Consider the following 15,300-nt stretch of genomic DNA (forward strand, 5'->3'; position numbering starts at 1 on the left):
ATATTATCCTTTAGCCACCAAAAGCTGTGCCTGATGCTGGAAGCGTGGACTTGCTTGCGAGCTCCAAGGTTGGTACATTGTTCCAGAGGCTTGACCGTTGGTGACGGTTCGCGATTCTGTCGTTTGGCCTCTTTCTGATCGTCACACGTTGCTCCTCTTTTAATTGTTCGTTTCATGCTTTCATCTCCTATGGTGGGAGCCCAAACTAAAATTCAAAGCAGAAACTATATATCATATTTGGGCTAAGGTTGGGCTTTAAGCCCAAATTCCTGACGAATCTGGTTTAAATTAATCTAATTTATGGATTAAGGGGACTTAAACTAGCCCAACCCACATCAAGCTACAAATTTTTAGGTTTTATTTTTCTTTCCACTGTTTATACTTTATTATAAGATGGGAAAAAGTCGATTAATTATTTCTAATTTGGCACCAATACAAAGCAATATACAAGGCTATAAAAAGGCCACACTTATTCCAAATACAAAAGAGTTCTTTCTCCCGTTGAACTGGTGTAATTAAAAACTAGAAAATTTGGCATAATTCTAATTATGATGAGAGATATTCGGTGTAATCCACGCAGAAATTGTTGTTGATCCAAATTCTATGGATTTGTAAAACCAATAAGTTATTGATCTGTAGGAAATTAATTATCATATTTGATTTGAATTTAATTGCAAATCTATTTATTGAATTTTGAAAATTTCCCAAGGTGTACCACCTCAAAATTTATAATAAGAGTTCATAGAAACTTCATATTCTGTAAATTCTTAAAAAATTATGGACATATTATTTGCTTAATTGGTGAGGGTGGATTGCAATTATAAAGGGAGAGTCCTTACATGTTGGTGAAAATGGACCTATATATGAGAAGCCCAATTAAAAACCCTATATGCATGTGTATATCGATTTGTGTTCTTTTACTCAAGTTGTGTTTTGTGAGACGCCATGAGAGTTGGTAATATCAAAGGAAGGTATGGTGGAAAGTCATCCCTTGCAGCAATACTGAACCATCATCATACTTTGAATCCGATATTCGATGATCTCCCGGATGTTGTAGTGGTGGAGATTCTTTGTCGACTCCGTTGCTATAAGTTGGTTTATCAATGCAAGTGCGTGTCAAAGCGTTGGTGCACTCTCATATCGGATCCGTATTTCATTGGCCGCTTTGTATCTCTACAAAGAGAATATCATCATCAGCAAACGCCAATCATTCTAATAAACAAAAAGAGAGATTTGCTCAATAGAATGTCCGATCCCCTGAAGCCTTTTTTCAGAAGATTCAAGAAGTTTCTTGGCTCTTTGATCCAACAAGAGCCGGAGGTGGCAGGTACGTATAATGACCTACTTTTGTGTTACACAGGCGAGTATTATGAACGTAATTACTACATCTGCAATCCATACACCCAACAATGGATTGCTCTTCCGCCCGCACCTCCATGTCACGAACAGACAGTACCTTTGCCAGAGGGGTTTATGTGCGATCTTCCCTTGTATAATAAGTATACAAATGATGATGACCCGAAAGGGCATAATAGTAATAATATTGCAGAGCTTAATACCAATTACAGGTGCAAGGTTGTGAGATTAATTTGTCCCTGTTATGGGAAAGAATACAGCAAATTCAAAGTGCAGATCTTCTCCTCAGAGACTGGTCAATGGAGAGAGACAATTGTGTCATCCCCACAAGATATTATGCTCGGTACTGTCAAATTTCATATTTGCTTTGCTAATGCTTACAACAGAATGTTGTATTGGAAGGGTGGTGGACACTTTCTCCTGGAGTTGGATCCCTTCATAATCAACAATGGTGATTATAAATGTCGTCTCATTAATCTGAGGGATCATCATTTTGACGGCAACATAATACTTTCTTGCCTGGGTGTGTATGGAGGGCGTCTCAAGATGTTTGACTTTGAATTGGCTACCAATACTTTTTTAGTTTGGGACGTGAATGTGAATAAAGAAGAGTATCATGGAGGATTTGAAAAGTTGTGCTTGGAGAACAAGACAAGTTATATACTGGAGGAAGACATGGTTCGGAAGAGACGAGACGTTCTAGCTTCTGAATGTATGGCTTTGGACCCAAACAACGAGGAAATTATCTATCTAGTTATAGATTATGAGATTGTCATGTTCAACATTCGTACAAGAATCCAGTCGAAACTGGATAAAAAGTTTACTATTGATTATGGTTTGAACTGCGGGTTATTCCAAGTTGTGATACCATGGTGGCCGACACCCGTTCCTAGACTACCACAACATGCTCATGCTCGTGTTCATGCTCAGTCCACTAAAAGCCAAAGCCAGTGGGAGGAAGAAATGAGGAAGGTCATGTAGTCGGCGCCAAGCACACAACTGCAGTCGTCAAGCGAGAGTTGTGGAGGCGCTGCGCCTGATGAGGAGGATGTTAGGTTGCATGTAGCCAAAAAGTCGAGGACACATTGTTAGTGCCTGTTTGCATTACTAATACCTTGATGATATCTTGTTTGGTACAAACACAATATTGGCCTGGTTTTTTTATAAATTGAAACTGGTAGTTTCATCTTTAATTCTCTTTACATTAACTCAGTTCTGTTTGCTTAATTTGTTCCAAAGTGCATTAGCTCTATGTTAAAATCAATCCATATTTAGTTTGCGCACATGATAGGATAGACTAAATTAGGCAAGTATGTATTGCATTTCTCTCACATCAACCAAAAGATGCGCTTGATGCCTCCCAAAATTAAATCAGCTCCTGCTTATCTTTCTACTCCACCCATTTACTAGTGCTCATATATAGCTCTTGAGGCAAATTCACATTTTGGTACAGTAAACAAAAGCAGATAAGGATATTTCTCTCTCCGGCCTTTCCTTCATTGTTCAAAGGCTTTTTTGAAGCTCGAGCATCATCTACAAAGTAGAACCCAAAGGCAAAAAGAACAGCTTTTGAGTTTTGTTGAGAATTTGGGTTGAACCCCTTGCCATATTCTTACAGTCCGCCCTTTATAACCATGCGAAATATTAGAACTATGGTAAGAGACCTAATCTTCTGATAAATAAAATGTCTTTTACCAGAAACCATCGTTGCATTTATAGCTACAGGTATGTACAACTCTTTTTAGATTTGACAACCTCACTCATAGACGCTACGCTACCTTACAAGAGACTTGAGATTCCATTGTAGACTGTAGTTATAAACCATCAAAGCATCTAAAGATGGTGGCTTACTAAAGTCACAAGCCACTTAGTGGATAAAAACATCAACAACTAACCACGAGTCGTTAGAGAAAGAAAGAATGAATGATTACTGTGTTAACCCAGTTTGGTCTTCGAATCCTTTTGCCGAGAAAATCCACTTGAAGAAAGAAGCCTTGCCAGGAAACCCCGGCTGCTGTTTGCATTGTCCTTGTCACTAGAATTGCTTAGATTGCTTATGAGAGACCAGTGTGTCTCAAAGTCTGGCTCAAAACCACTCTGTTGCATTGCTTGCATGAGCTCTGATGTCTTCCTGAGATTCTTTTCTAAGCGATACCTATTAATTACAGAAGAATATATCTCCCTGCTCACTGTTTCACCTACGCAAACCATAGAAAGCAAGAGCCTTTCTGCTTCTGCAGTTTGTCCATCTTGGCACAGATTGTGGACAAGAATTTCCCATGTGTTGATGCTTGGCTTGAGATTTCTATCCAGCATCTCAGTATGAAAATCCATAGCTTGGTCCAGTTGATTAACTGCACAGCAAGAGCTGGTGACAGAGTCATAACTAGTAGCGTCTGGAAGATTTCCTTTCTTCAACATTATGTTTAGAAGATCAACTGCCTTGCTCAGTCGTCCACACGAGCAAAAACGTTTAATTAGATTATCATAGTTGATATTCTCAGGAATTAGACATTTCTCTACCATCCTGTCCAGAAACTTTTCTGCTTCTTGAAGCTTACCATGAGAAAGAAGGTCCTCAACAATGGCATTTTGAATGATTGAATCATGAACCCAACCTCTTGATTCCATTTCTCGACTCAACTCCAAGGCTTTCTCGAGCTCCCCAATCCCACACAGGCTGGTCATAACTATTCTCAAGTTGCGGTTGCTTGGCCTAAATTCCTTAGAGATCATAGTAGACAGAATTTCCACAGCAGTTGACACATCTTTACACCGAGAAAACCCATATACAAGAAAATTATACGTTACTTCATTCAGTAGCAATTTCTTCTCTTGCAAATGATCTAACACGTTATTCACAATCAAAGTATTCCCAGTTTGGAAAAGATAGAAAATCAGAATATTGTAAATGGTGAGATCGTGAGGCTCACTTAGTCCATGCATGAGCTCCTTCAGATTCACTGCATAAAGAACCCTACCTTCCGCACACATCAAACACACCAAATTGCGGAAAGTTGCAAGTGAAATGCTGAAGTTTTTCCTTATCATGACACCAAGTAGCTCCCTCACTTTCTTTAAGTTGTTAACCTTGCAATGACCCTGAACCAAAATATTGTAAGTTTCAGTATCAGGAAGTATCCCCTTTAACAACATATTCCGTAATATAGTGGTTGCCTCTCCAACCTTCCCTGCCATACAACAGCCTTCAATTAATGCACGATCAATGGAAAGTGAAGACAAAGGCCTTTCTCTTAGACCAGTCTCTTTCAAATAAATGGCCTTTTCATACCTACCAGCCCTACACAGCTGAGAAATTAATAGGACAGAATCGTCCAACCATGGTGCCAAATTTCTAGCCAGCATATTTTCCAGTATCGCAAATGCTACAGGAAAAGTTTTCTCCTTACACAATCCTCTTATAAGATAGCTATAAGCCACATGATCCAGGATGCCACCGCGCTGTTCAAGTTCTTCCAACAATATGTGCGCAATTCTTGTAAAGCCTGTAACAGAAAGCTTTTCAAGGAACATATGGCATATATCTAACCGTTGGTGAGGCAAGGATATCAGCATGCTTTCAAGAAGCTGTAGTGCTTCCCTTAGCATCTCTTTCTTGCAAAGACATTCCATTAATGCTTTACAATCTTCCAACCTGGGTAACCATCTGTTCTGTTGAGCATTATTCCAACAAGCATGCAGCTCCTTCAAATTTCCTCTCTTGCACAAACCTTTAATTACAGCAGTATATGTCTCGTTCTTGATTTTCAGATGCCTTCGGAACATTCCATCCAATATTATCCTTCCATCACATATAAACCCTTTCTTCATGTATGCTTGGACGAGTAAATTTAAAGTTTCTTGGTCTAACTGATTTACTAAGTGAGGCTTTTTATCCACAACAGCGGTGATACCCTTAATATGTGAAGGGGATGCAGAGAACCCTTTCATTAAGGCAGAGAAGGTAGAAGATGACAAGTCTTGCCCCCACCGGACCATTTCATCTACCAACATCAATGCACCCTTCAAATTTCCAAGAGTGCATTCTTTCATCATAAATGAATTATAATCAGGTACCATGCAATCTTCTAGGATCCAAGTGACTCTCTTCTCATACTCATCCAGGTCTGTATCCAAATAAAGTCCATTCCCAAGATAATCATAAAACTCAGTTGAAGAAAACCCCACATCATTGTCTCTCTTCAACCTCACAGATAATGGATTGAAACCCAAAATTATAAATGCTTTGGATAGTGAATCCTCTGCTGACGAGTTTTGAATTAATCCATGGCTTGCCATGTCAAACACTATCCTTTTTGCTTCATCAAATTGTCTAGCTTTACAATAGCCTGCTAAGAGAATTCTGAACGTCGATAAATCAGGCATTGTCCCCCTATCCACCATCTCATCAAAGATTTCCTGGGCATGCTTCCACATATCCCCCATAAAGACAGCACTGATAAGAGCATTATAGGTACAGTTATGGGGCTTTAGTCGTCTTGACAACATCTGTGACAGGTAAATGAAGGCATTTTTTAGTTTTCGTTCACGACAACTCCAGCCAATCATGATACCAAAGGTTATCTCATCAGGATTGAAGCCTAAATGTTCCAATTCTCGCAAAAACAGTTCTGCCTTTCCTGTTCCAAAATTACTACATTGAGAATGCATAATCCTATTCCCAGCCAGAACATCAGGTGCACATTTGATTTCAGCATGGAAACTCAGCAAATCATCAAAGTCCTTCTTCTCACAATAACCATAAGTAATTTCATATAGAACTAAGTTACTAGGCTTGAGTTCAAAAGCCATAGCCTTCTTGATGAGATTTCTTGCTTCCAGAAGCTTTCCATCCTTGCAAAGGAGTCCAATGACATCCTCAATTGTGGCCTTCTTCACACCTCTCAAATCAATACCCATTTCTGTCATATCCCAACAAACTCGAAAAGCCAATTGGGTCTTCTTCATTTTAACCAAATGATCAAGAAGAGCATCATAACACGATAATGAAGGGAGTAAACGGCGCCTCATACGATCATACATAGAAATGGCCATTTCTGATTCACCAGAATCAACACACCCTTCAATCAAATTACTGAAAACTTCATGACTATCCAATAAAATTCCTTGGCTTTCCATTGTGGAAAGCAAGAATTCAACTTCTCTAAGCAACCGCACTCGAACAAGCATCGAGGCCATGACCTCGCACGACTGAGATAGATGCTTAAAACCCGTACTTTGTCCATTAACCCGTTTGAAAATTTCCCACAAAGACTCAACCTTGCTAGCTTCAAATCCAACTTTCCCACACTGAAATTGAAAACCGAGTAATAATCCAAGCACATCTTCAGGCTTCACCTCCGAAACCCGCCTAAGTCTACGCGTGTATTCAGGTACTATATCCGAAATCTCCAAAAGAAGGTCTTTTAGAGACGCGTTAGCAAAGCCTTTGCCTTTATTCTTCTCAGAAAAGTGGGAACATCTAGAAATGACAGATTGGGCAATACCAGAGCAACAAATAGAAGATAAATCTATCTGGGTATTGTTATTTGGGGTCGTTGAAGACGAGGGGAATGAAGCGTATGCGAGACAAGTGGTGGTTGAGAACTGGTATTTAGCGTTGAAAAGTGAGAACAGAGAGTAAAGAGAACGAACCTGTTTGATATAGGGCTTATGAGGTGAGAGAGCATATAAAACTTGGAGCATTCCATTGCAGAAAGCTATGGTGGAGGAGGTGGTGGTGGTGCTCCGTCTCATCTATGTAAGGCCTACATATAGTTATGTGCTTTGGCTCTTGGAGCTCTCAGCACTCGGCAGAGTTTGAGGTTGGTGTCTGACTGACTGTCTCTCAGTCTGTGGAGGGAGCTAAGGAACGACATAAGATAACGTCGTTTCGCTTCTATGAACGATACTATTTGTATGTTGGGCTTTTCAATAGGTTGCAATACTTTGGGCTTTTCGATCGTATGCAACATATTGGGCCTATCATTTATGTAAGGCCTGCATGCATTGTAGGTGCTTTGGGCCATGACGGTTCTCAGCAGAACTCAGAACGGCACCAGATGAAGCCTTTTTGCATATAACCGAAACCAAATTACCTTGTTTTCGTGTTTTGTGGCAAGGCGATTGTAGCTCAAGTAGTTAACAGCAGCCTCATACTCGATGTGCTGTGTTTGAATCCCGTCTTTTATAGAAGAAGACAAAAAGTCTAAATGTAATTAAATCGCCATCTAATCGAATTGATTAATTATCCATGATCCCACCTAAGGGGTTGACTTGCGGCACTCTTTGAGGACACTGAAGGGGCATTGCCCTTGTGATGCGAGAGAAAAAGAGTTGACCTTTAATTGGCTTAAGCTCCAAACACATACAGATAGTTGCCCTGTCTTGTGTTCTCATCTCATCATCCACCAAAATCCTCAAATATCATCAGCATTGAAGTTTTCCTCTTTCCCAAAGAAAAATGAATCGGAACTTGAGTGCGTTTGTGATTGGATTAGTGGGTGCAGCAATGACCTTATTTGCTTATTCTCAGACTCTGGTGTCTCCAAATCAGTCCATCGCAATCGGCCTCCTTGTTCTCATGTTCGGTTTGCTGATCAAGGAAGGTTTTATATCTCTGTAGCTCTCCCCTCCCCTCCTCTGTTTCCTCCTTTGCTTCCCTTTTTCGGGTTTCTAGTTGAATTATGTGATTTTGCTATCACTTTTTCTTATGTACAACTCCAGATGGAAATGTGTTTGATTGCTTATTATGGGCGGTGTTAATTTGTTATTGTTAATTCGGTAGGTAATTTTATTTGTTATTTTGTTGCCTGTATCTCAAAAATGAAGCAAATCTGAGCTGCGCATAAGAACTTTCCTTGGTGTGAAAAATGCGGGCAAGAGAGATTAAATGACTATTCTAGATATGTTGACCAAGGCAGAAATAATGTTTAGCGTTTTGCCTTAGAAATCAGCCAAGTTTTTCAGCCTACGAGGGGGAAACTCTCATGCAATAGGGATAAAACTTTTTGTTATTCCCATTACAAGAGGCAGAGGTATGCTAAACACGAGAAGTGGCCTTGGCGCCCCACTATTTAATTCTGTTAAATGTAAAGAAAAATTATTACATTTAAGTCTCTGGTCCCCTTACTACTCAATATTTCTCAAAATTGCATTTCAATATGAATATAGTAGTAAAATCATACGAAATGTAAACTACTCATTTCAATCTAGTAGTCTTATTGGTAATAGTTTTACCCAATAAGCCAAAAACATGTATGTAATTAAACTTGATATTTTACGTTTAGCCTTCCAAATACTGAGTCCTGACTCTGCCCCCTGATCACCAACCATTTGTGGTACCATTTTGGACCAAATTTCGGAGAAACAGAGACTTATGTGGGTTCCCCTGCCTCTCGCAATAATGAGAGTATGATAGCTACTACTGTGAGTGGACCTCACACAATTTTTGCGAGGACAAAAACACAATCTTTTGTCTAAATTTCGGTATAAGTTGATGACCCCACATAGCCTTTAATAATCTCTAGGGGGTAAGGACTGACGAGGGTTTTGGATTCAAATCCCAACATCCGTGTAGTGTATGAGCTATCACCCCATTAAAAAATAATCGCTGTAGATTAGTTCTAAATTTCATTTAACATAATCATGTAATGAGTAAATTGGATACATATTATATAATGATATATATCATATGTTCTGATAAAAAAGAATCCAATTCCAAGTTCCCAACTACCCCAAACACCACAGTGATAAGTTAACCATAGTCAAAGTGGTGCAAAGTTTGCAACTTGCGTATACAAAATTGCAGGGTCAGGCATAATGTCCTGTATATACAAAATATCAAGTTAGCAGACAAGGAAAGGACAGTGTGCCTTCAACTTGCCATCCCTAGTCTTGCGTTGTGATCTTTCCATGAGAAACAAGCATAAAGTTTCACGAGGCTGGCTGATTAAGCAGTTGTAGGCAGCCAGCAGCTGATACAAGTTCGAAGCTTGCAACAAATTTACAGGCGTTTTCCATCTGCAAAGTATGTGATACATTAGATGAAATAGTCTGATCGAAACATATATATATATATATATATATATATATATATATATATATATACAGTTATTCTCTTATCCGGATGTCCGCACGTTATTATCGTGCGGATCCTATTGTAAACAGGCAGGAAAACAAAGAGGGGTAGTACAAAATACACTGCGTCCACACGATAATAACGTCCGGATGTCCGCATAAGAGAATTTCTGTATATATATATATATATATGTGTGTGTGCGCGCGCGCGGATAAAGAAAGAAATAAGCCAGAAACAAGCCTTTAATTTTGGACCCATCACGACCACTTCTCTATTGCAATTTGCATGGCTGCAACCATCATCATAAATCTAGCATGAGAAAAGGAGGCAATAATGTAGCCAGAGACGACTTGCCGATCAACTCATTCTCACAACAACATGCGCATATTGGAGAATGACAAGCTAAGTATTGCCGGCAAGTCATCCTTGGCTGCACCACATGCCTCATTTCCACATGCAAGACTTTAGATGAAAATACCATAACAGCATATACAAATAAAGTCGCATAATAATATGACCAACCAATCAAATAGATCCAAATGTGTAAGAAACCAGGAAAAATAAAAGTCAAGGCAGGGTAGGAATTTTCCGAAAGAAGAAAGACAACATTCCCTTGTAGAAAAATGGAAACTCAACCCTCTACTTATTTCAACAAGAAAACAAGGCATTGTCCCAAAGAGGGAAGGAAAGCTTTGGAAACAGGCAGAGAAGAAGAAGCCGATTGGACTGCAAAGCCCTCTTGGCAGTGTTTGGACGAATGAGCATAGATATATAGAGAGAGAGGGAGAGAGAGAGAGAGACTAGCTTGCTCATAAATAAATAAAGAAATTGGCAAAAGCTGTTTTCTCTTGTCTCCATGACATCTAAGTAAGTATTAATGATCTCAGCTTTTGTACAAAGCAGAAGCAGCTCCAGAACTGTCCGATCAAAGTCCTTTATCCAATGGACAGGAATCTGTGGGGAAAATGAGTAACTTAGAGGGAGTTTTTCAGGGGTGCATAAACCAAAGAGTTTGGATGTGACTTTGCATGGGTGCATAAACCAAAGAGATATTAAGCCGAAAGATACATCTCCATCACCTAATGTTCACTTTCTTGTTGCTTTTCTGAGAAGCCATTCAAGTCATAGCGTAGCTTTTGATTTGATTTGATTGCTTAAATTGAATGAATGGTATGGCATGGCTCTCTTCAGATTCAGAAGGTGTACCCTCGTCGATTAGGAATGAGTTAGGTGAGGTGAGTAAATTTACTACATTTGGCCGCATCCCAACCAATTTGAGTTTCAGATTGTGCGGTCACTAAACTTAGATTGTCTTTACCCCAAAATGCTTGCTATCATCTGATCTTATGCTACATGACTAGCTGCTTTTGCATTTATCATTTTTTCTTGGTCGCACTACGTTTCATGTCGGCCATATGATTTTATATAGTCGATCAACTAGTTTTTAACTTTATCACAGGTAATGTCCAAGCATCGCCGTTTAGCGCAAGTAATGTCTACGCATCGCCGACGTGACAATGTAGGGAGTCATTTGGTTCGTAGGAAATTATTTTCTTTTTTATGTTTGACAAGTCTACGTGAGAAAATGTTTCATGCCCTGCCTTGTGGGAAAATGAAGTGAAAAATGTTGCATGAGAAATCAAGGCAATCATTACTTACATTATTTTTATGACAAAGAACCCTATTAACAACTTAAAATGTTAATTCTATCAAAAGAAATCAAGGCAAATCATCGACAGCCCCTTTCACCTCTGCAAGTTGCAAAAGTATTCAAAAAGTTTGTGTTTGTTGGCTTGTGCCGACGTAACTAACGGGGTGAGGCTTCATCGCCTCATTTGCAGACACACCACTTTATAATATTTTGAAGTCTGAATTATAGTTTCTCATGCAAAAAATGGGTTCATATCAAAGTGGGTAACCTGGTGGTAGGCATTTTCTTGATGCATTTCATATCAAGTACTGCCTTCAAAACACATACTACTCTACCCCTTAAAAAAGAAGAAAACATAAACATAACACAAATACATATCAGCAACGTGAAACTGAAGGAATTATATCAAAACTCCATTGCCATGAAACTTGGTCCATTTGGTTAAAAGCATAGGAGGCCTTGGCCCCGACATATACACAACCAGCAAACCTTGCCCCAACCTCTCCCAATCCCCACCCCAGACCAAAACAAAAGAAAAGCAGAAAAAAGAAGCTGAGGCCATCCAGTGCCATGACAAACAATATGCAATAGGGAAGCATCATGCCCATCAGACTATGTACTCAACCAACAGAGGATATGCCTGCTTAAATTGTGTTTGCAACAACCAATGCCTGTATCATGCCAACGGCATTCATAGAACCTGCCAAATGCATTGTTGTACAAGAGACTTAGAAAACTTCTAACCATAGCTAGACAGTGACACAGCTAGCACACATAACACAAGTAGTTAACCTACCACTTGAATCATTTAGTTTCAACCAAACCCACAAGTTTCAGAATAGGCCTTCAAAAGTTAAGATCCGAAGTTCCACCATCCATCAACCATACCATTCAAGAAAACTCCAAACTTACCTGAACACAAACAAAACTGCCGGAAGCATAACTTCAAGGAAATTTGCAATTGAATTCTGAGTCGACCAAAAATTGCCAAAAACAGCAAATCTTTGAAGCATGGAATTTGATTAATAAAATACAACCAGGTGTCTAATAAAGCTCAAACATGAACACCACCAGGCACACAGCTTACACAGTAGTGGCTACTCTGGAAACAGATTCCTCCAATATACTAGAATTCCCCCAAAGTGTGTTGTCACATTGAGCTTCAATCACACATCCTGCTCTATTAGCATAACATACGCATTCTGCTCACATGGTACTACAAATAACTTTGAAATGTGTGTGGGTGTGGGTGTGGGTGTGTGTTTGTGTTATATGTGAATAAACAAATTCTCACTTTAATCAAAACTAATTTCAGACTGGTAGTCCTCAATAATTTATTTTGACGCAGATAGAATTCACACACAACAGATGTTGTAAACCAAAAAGGTAATACGAATGATACAGAAGTAAAATAATAAATGCCTGCAATCAGATGATACAACAATCAGCTAGATCACAAAGTGGTTAAGTTTTCCATAATCAACAACATCTGAATTAAAACCACAAAGTAATTCAACTACATAACTGACAAGCATAGGTAATAAACACTAGTACATTGGCAAGATTGAAGTAACATGGCTTCATATCCTAAAAGTGTATCAGGAAAAACAGCAACATGGGAAATGCTGGATATATAGGTTCTAGGGAAGCTTGGGAATTTTGGTTTCTTGGACATTTAAGTAGAAGCGTCAAGGTGGGCCATGACTATGTCATATGCTGGTTCATCTTCCGGTTTAGGCAGACAGTAGGCTGGCTTCAGGCTTCATAGAACTCAGCTGTTTTGATGGGATGGGAAAGGCAAAAAAGGGAAAACAAGAGCATCAGCATTTTATATACAGGGAGATTGGATAGGTTACGATATCAAATGACTGGCCAAGGGTAATGCCAGTTATAAACAGACAAGAAAATCTCAAAAGACAACCATAGTCTACCTGCTGGTACCATCATCAAATATTAGTAACCATAGTTTCTCCTCCGAGAAACAGGGTTCTGGCTAGATAACCTGATATCATGAGCTTCAAATCAGGATTAATGCGTTTCAAGATTGGTATTTACGGGAAAAAAATGACCTGTTACTTAATTAATAAAACCAACATCAGATGCCTCCTGCTCATATGCATAAAACCGGATAACTCTATTTAGAGCTCTTTGTAACTGAGTTTCATGAATTGTTACTACAAAGTTTGAAAATTCAAATTTTATGAATACTCAACAAGAGATTTACACTAACTTGAAGTTGTCACCTAAAATTCGGTATAAAGCTAGCTGATCGATATACACTTGTGGCAAAATAGCAAAAGAACAGGAAAATGCAGATAAAAAGGGGAGGAGAGGAGTTGAAATTAAGAAGGGGCAAGCCAAGATAGAGAAGACCATGGAAGAAAAGTTTTACCCAGAACTACCACTCCGTCCAGAAGAATAAGCTCCATAGGCTCCATAAGCGCTGCCGCTACCACCAATCTACATATGGTATGAAGAAAAATTGTGAAGGAACAAATGAAGATATAGGTGGCAATATTAAAAAATAATAATAACAAACAGAATCTAATGAAAGATGGAACTAAGTAAAGAAGCAAACCTTCAAGCAAGTATTCATTCACCTTAATTCTTAAAAGAATGGTCTAGAAATAGCAGTAAAAAGATACCTGTGAACCACCATAACTTCCATAACTGTCATTTGTTGCAAAATCACTTGAGCCACCATAGCCGGCAGAGTAAGAATGCCCACGCCCATGTCTTTTACCATCTCTACTGTCATAATTTGGACCATCTGAACCATCTGCTGACACAGGAAGATAAGGCAAAACTGGCAGGAACGCAGACCCTGCACCTTCCCTGTCAAAAAGGTTTGCTCTTAATCGGGTAACTACTTGTATAAGAGCGTCCTTAGCAATATCAAGATCTCCAGAAATCTGTGGAATTAAAACACAAGATTGTCAGTATTCGTATGATATCAGCTAAATCAAGGAAAACTCTAAACGCATTACCAAAACTAAAAATTATAAATGACACAAGAAAACACGATAGTCAGGAAAATTCTGAGCACACCTGCACCATCTCATCATCTTCAGATGCGATTTTGGGCAGACTTTCCTTAGAAAGTATGCGAATATTAGCTTTAGTAATTCTCCTCATCTCAGTTACAATCGCTCCTCCTTTACCAATTAAGCAGCCAATTCGTGATGTTGGAACAAGAAGGCGGGTTGTAAATGAGATAATTCCTGAATCTCTTTCTACTTTCTCGCTGCATCTGGGTTGCAAACGCACTGCTGCTTCTACAGTTGCCGAGTATGGGTCTTCAAAGAACTGAAATAGTACATGTTAAAAACAAATAACAAATAACAAAATGATGATGTAAAATCTTCCATTGATACAGCTTGAAACACAAAACAAATGGAGTAGTACTTCACCTCCTTTGCTGATACAGTAATTAAGCAATCATCTCCTTCAGATGTTGAACTATCAACTTTAATGACAGCCCCAGAATCCTGTCTGATTTGATTAATTATGACACCACCCTTCCCAATCACACCTCCAATATTAGCAGTTGGACAAACCAAGCGAATAGAAAATTCTTTTGAAGAAGCATCATCTCTTGGAGCCGAGTACAAGGAGCGTGACCAGTCTCCAACATCACCTTTATACCCTCCATAAGGACCCATCAATGGAGCTATTCCCACTATCGGTGGACCACCAGATGGACCCATGAGCGAACCACCAGAAGTGTACATAGGCACCGCAGATGTAAGCAAATGCTGAGATCGTGATGGGTTATCATGAAGGCGAGATGCTATTTGAAAAAGAGCCTTCTTAACAAGAGGAGCCTCCCCAGATATCTGAAGCCGCAACCATAACAAATTTATATGAATATGTACAACAAAGATACTCCACAGATATATACTGGACAATTGCATGTCTCCAGATCCAATAAAGCATATTACCATGTTCCAGAAAAGTGCTGACCATTTATTAAGGGGGGCAGACCAAAGATTATACACAACCTACATACTATATAGAGCTGTCCACCAAAATGCATATCAAGGTTCATAACTTGCCAGCATGCAAATTTGATATAATGTTAAGGGTCCAAAGAACGGAATCACGGATAATTAACATAAAAGATGATAATATCTAGACCAAATCAGAAATGCCGAACTTGCTTTCGAAAAATGCAGAGCAGCGCTGCTCTCTTCAGCTAAAAGATGCCAAAATA

At 39.1% G+C, this 15,300-nt stretch overlaps 3 protein-coding genes across 7 annotated transcripts; 1 reads left to right on the plus strand and 2 right to left on the minus strand.

Annotated features, from left to right (window-relative positions):
- Positions 1-2,811: 2,811 nt before the first annotated feature.
- LOC110755595 (Pentatricopeptide repeat (PPR) superfamily protein) lies at positions 2,812-7,469 on the minus strand. Its single transcript, XM_021956826.2, has one exon. It carries the CDS (start codon positions 7,111-7,113, stop codon positions 3,292-3,294), a length of 3,822 nt encoding a protein of 1,273 aa, XP_021812518.2. The 5' UTR covers positions 7,114-7,469; the 3' UTR covers positions 2,812-3,291.
- Positions 7,470-7,648: 179 nt separating this feature from the next.
- LOC110755542 (uncharacterized) lies at positions 7,649-8,135 on the plus strand. The gene has a single exon (XM_021956769.2). It carries the CDS (start codon positions 7,820-7,822, stop codon positions 7,979-7,981), a length of 162 nt encoding a protein of 53 aa, XP_021812461.1. The 5' UTR covers positions 7,649-7,819; the 3' UTR covers positions 7,982-8,135.
- A 3,344-nt stretch (positions 8,136-11,479) lies between these two features.
- LOC110755550 (RNA-binding KH domain-containing protein) lies at positions 11,480-14,923 on the minus strand (the record flags this gene model as incomplete). Of its 5 annotated transcripts, XR_015834610.1 has the most annotated exon segments (7): positions 11,480-11,787; positions 11,884-11,999; positions 13,019-13,089; positions 13,480-13,547; positions 13,733-13,999; positions 14,136-14,393; positions 14,498-14,923. XR_015834610.1 is itself a non-coding variant. In XM_088250859.1 (6 exon segments), coding segments are annotated over 5 exon segments (1,068 nt in total), but the record flags the coding sequence as incomplete, so codon positions are not given.
- Between the last annotated feature and the right edge of the window lie 377 nt (positions 14,924-15,300).

Source organism: Prunus avium, chromosome 3, assembly GCF_965620075.1.
Source record: "Prunus avium chromosome 3, drPruAviu1.hap1.1, whole genome shotgun sequence".
Classification (NCBI taxonomy): Eukaryota; Viridiplantae; Streptophyta; class Magnoliopsida; order Rosales; family Rosaceae; genus Prunus; species Prunus avium.

Coding starts and splice junctions, on each gene's coding strand:
- LOC110755595 (XM_021956826.2), bottom strand. CDS start 7,113: ATGAGACGGAGCACCACCACCACCTCCTCCACCATAGCTTTCTGCAAT.
- LOC110755542 (XM_021956769.2), top strand. CDS start 7,820: ATGAATCGGAACTTGAGTGCGTTTGTGATTGGATTAGTGGGTGCAGCA.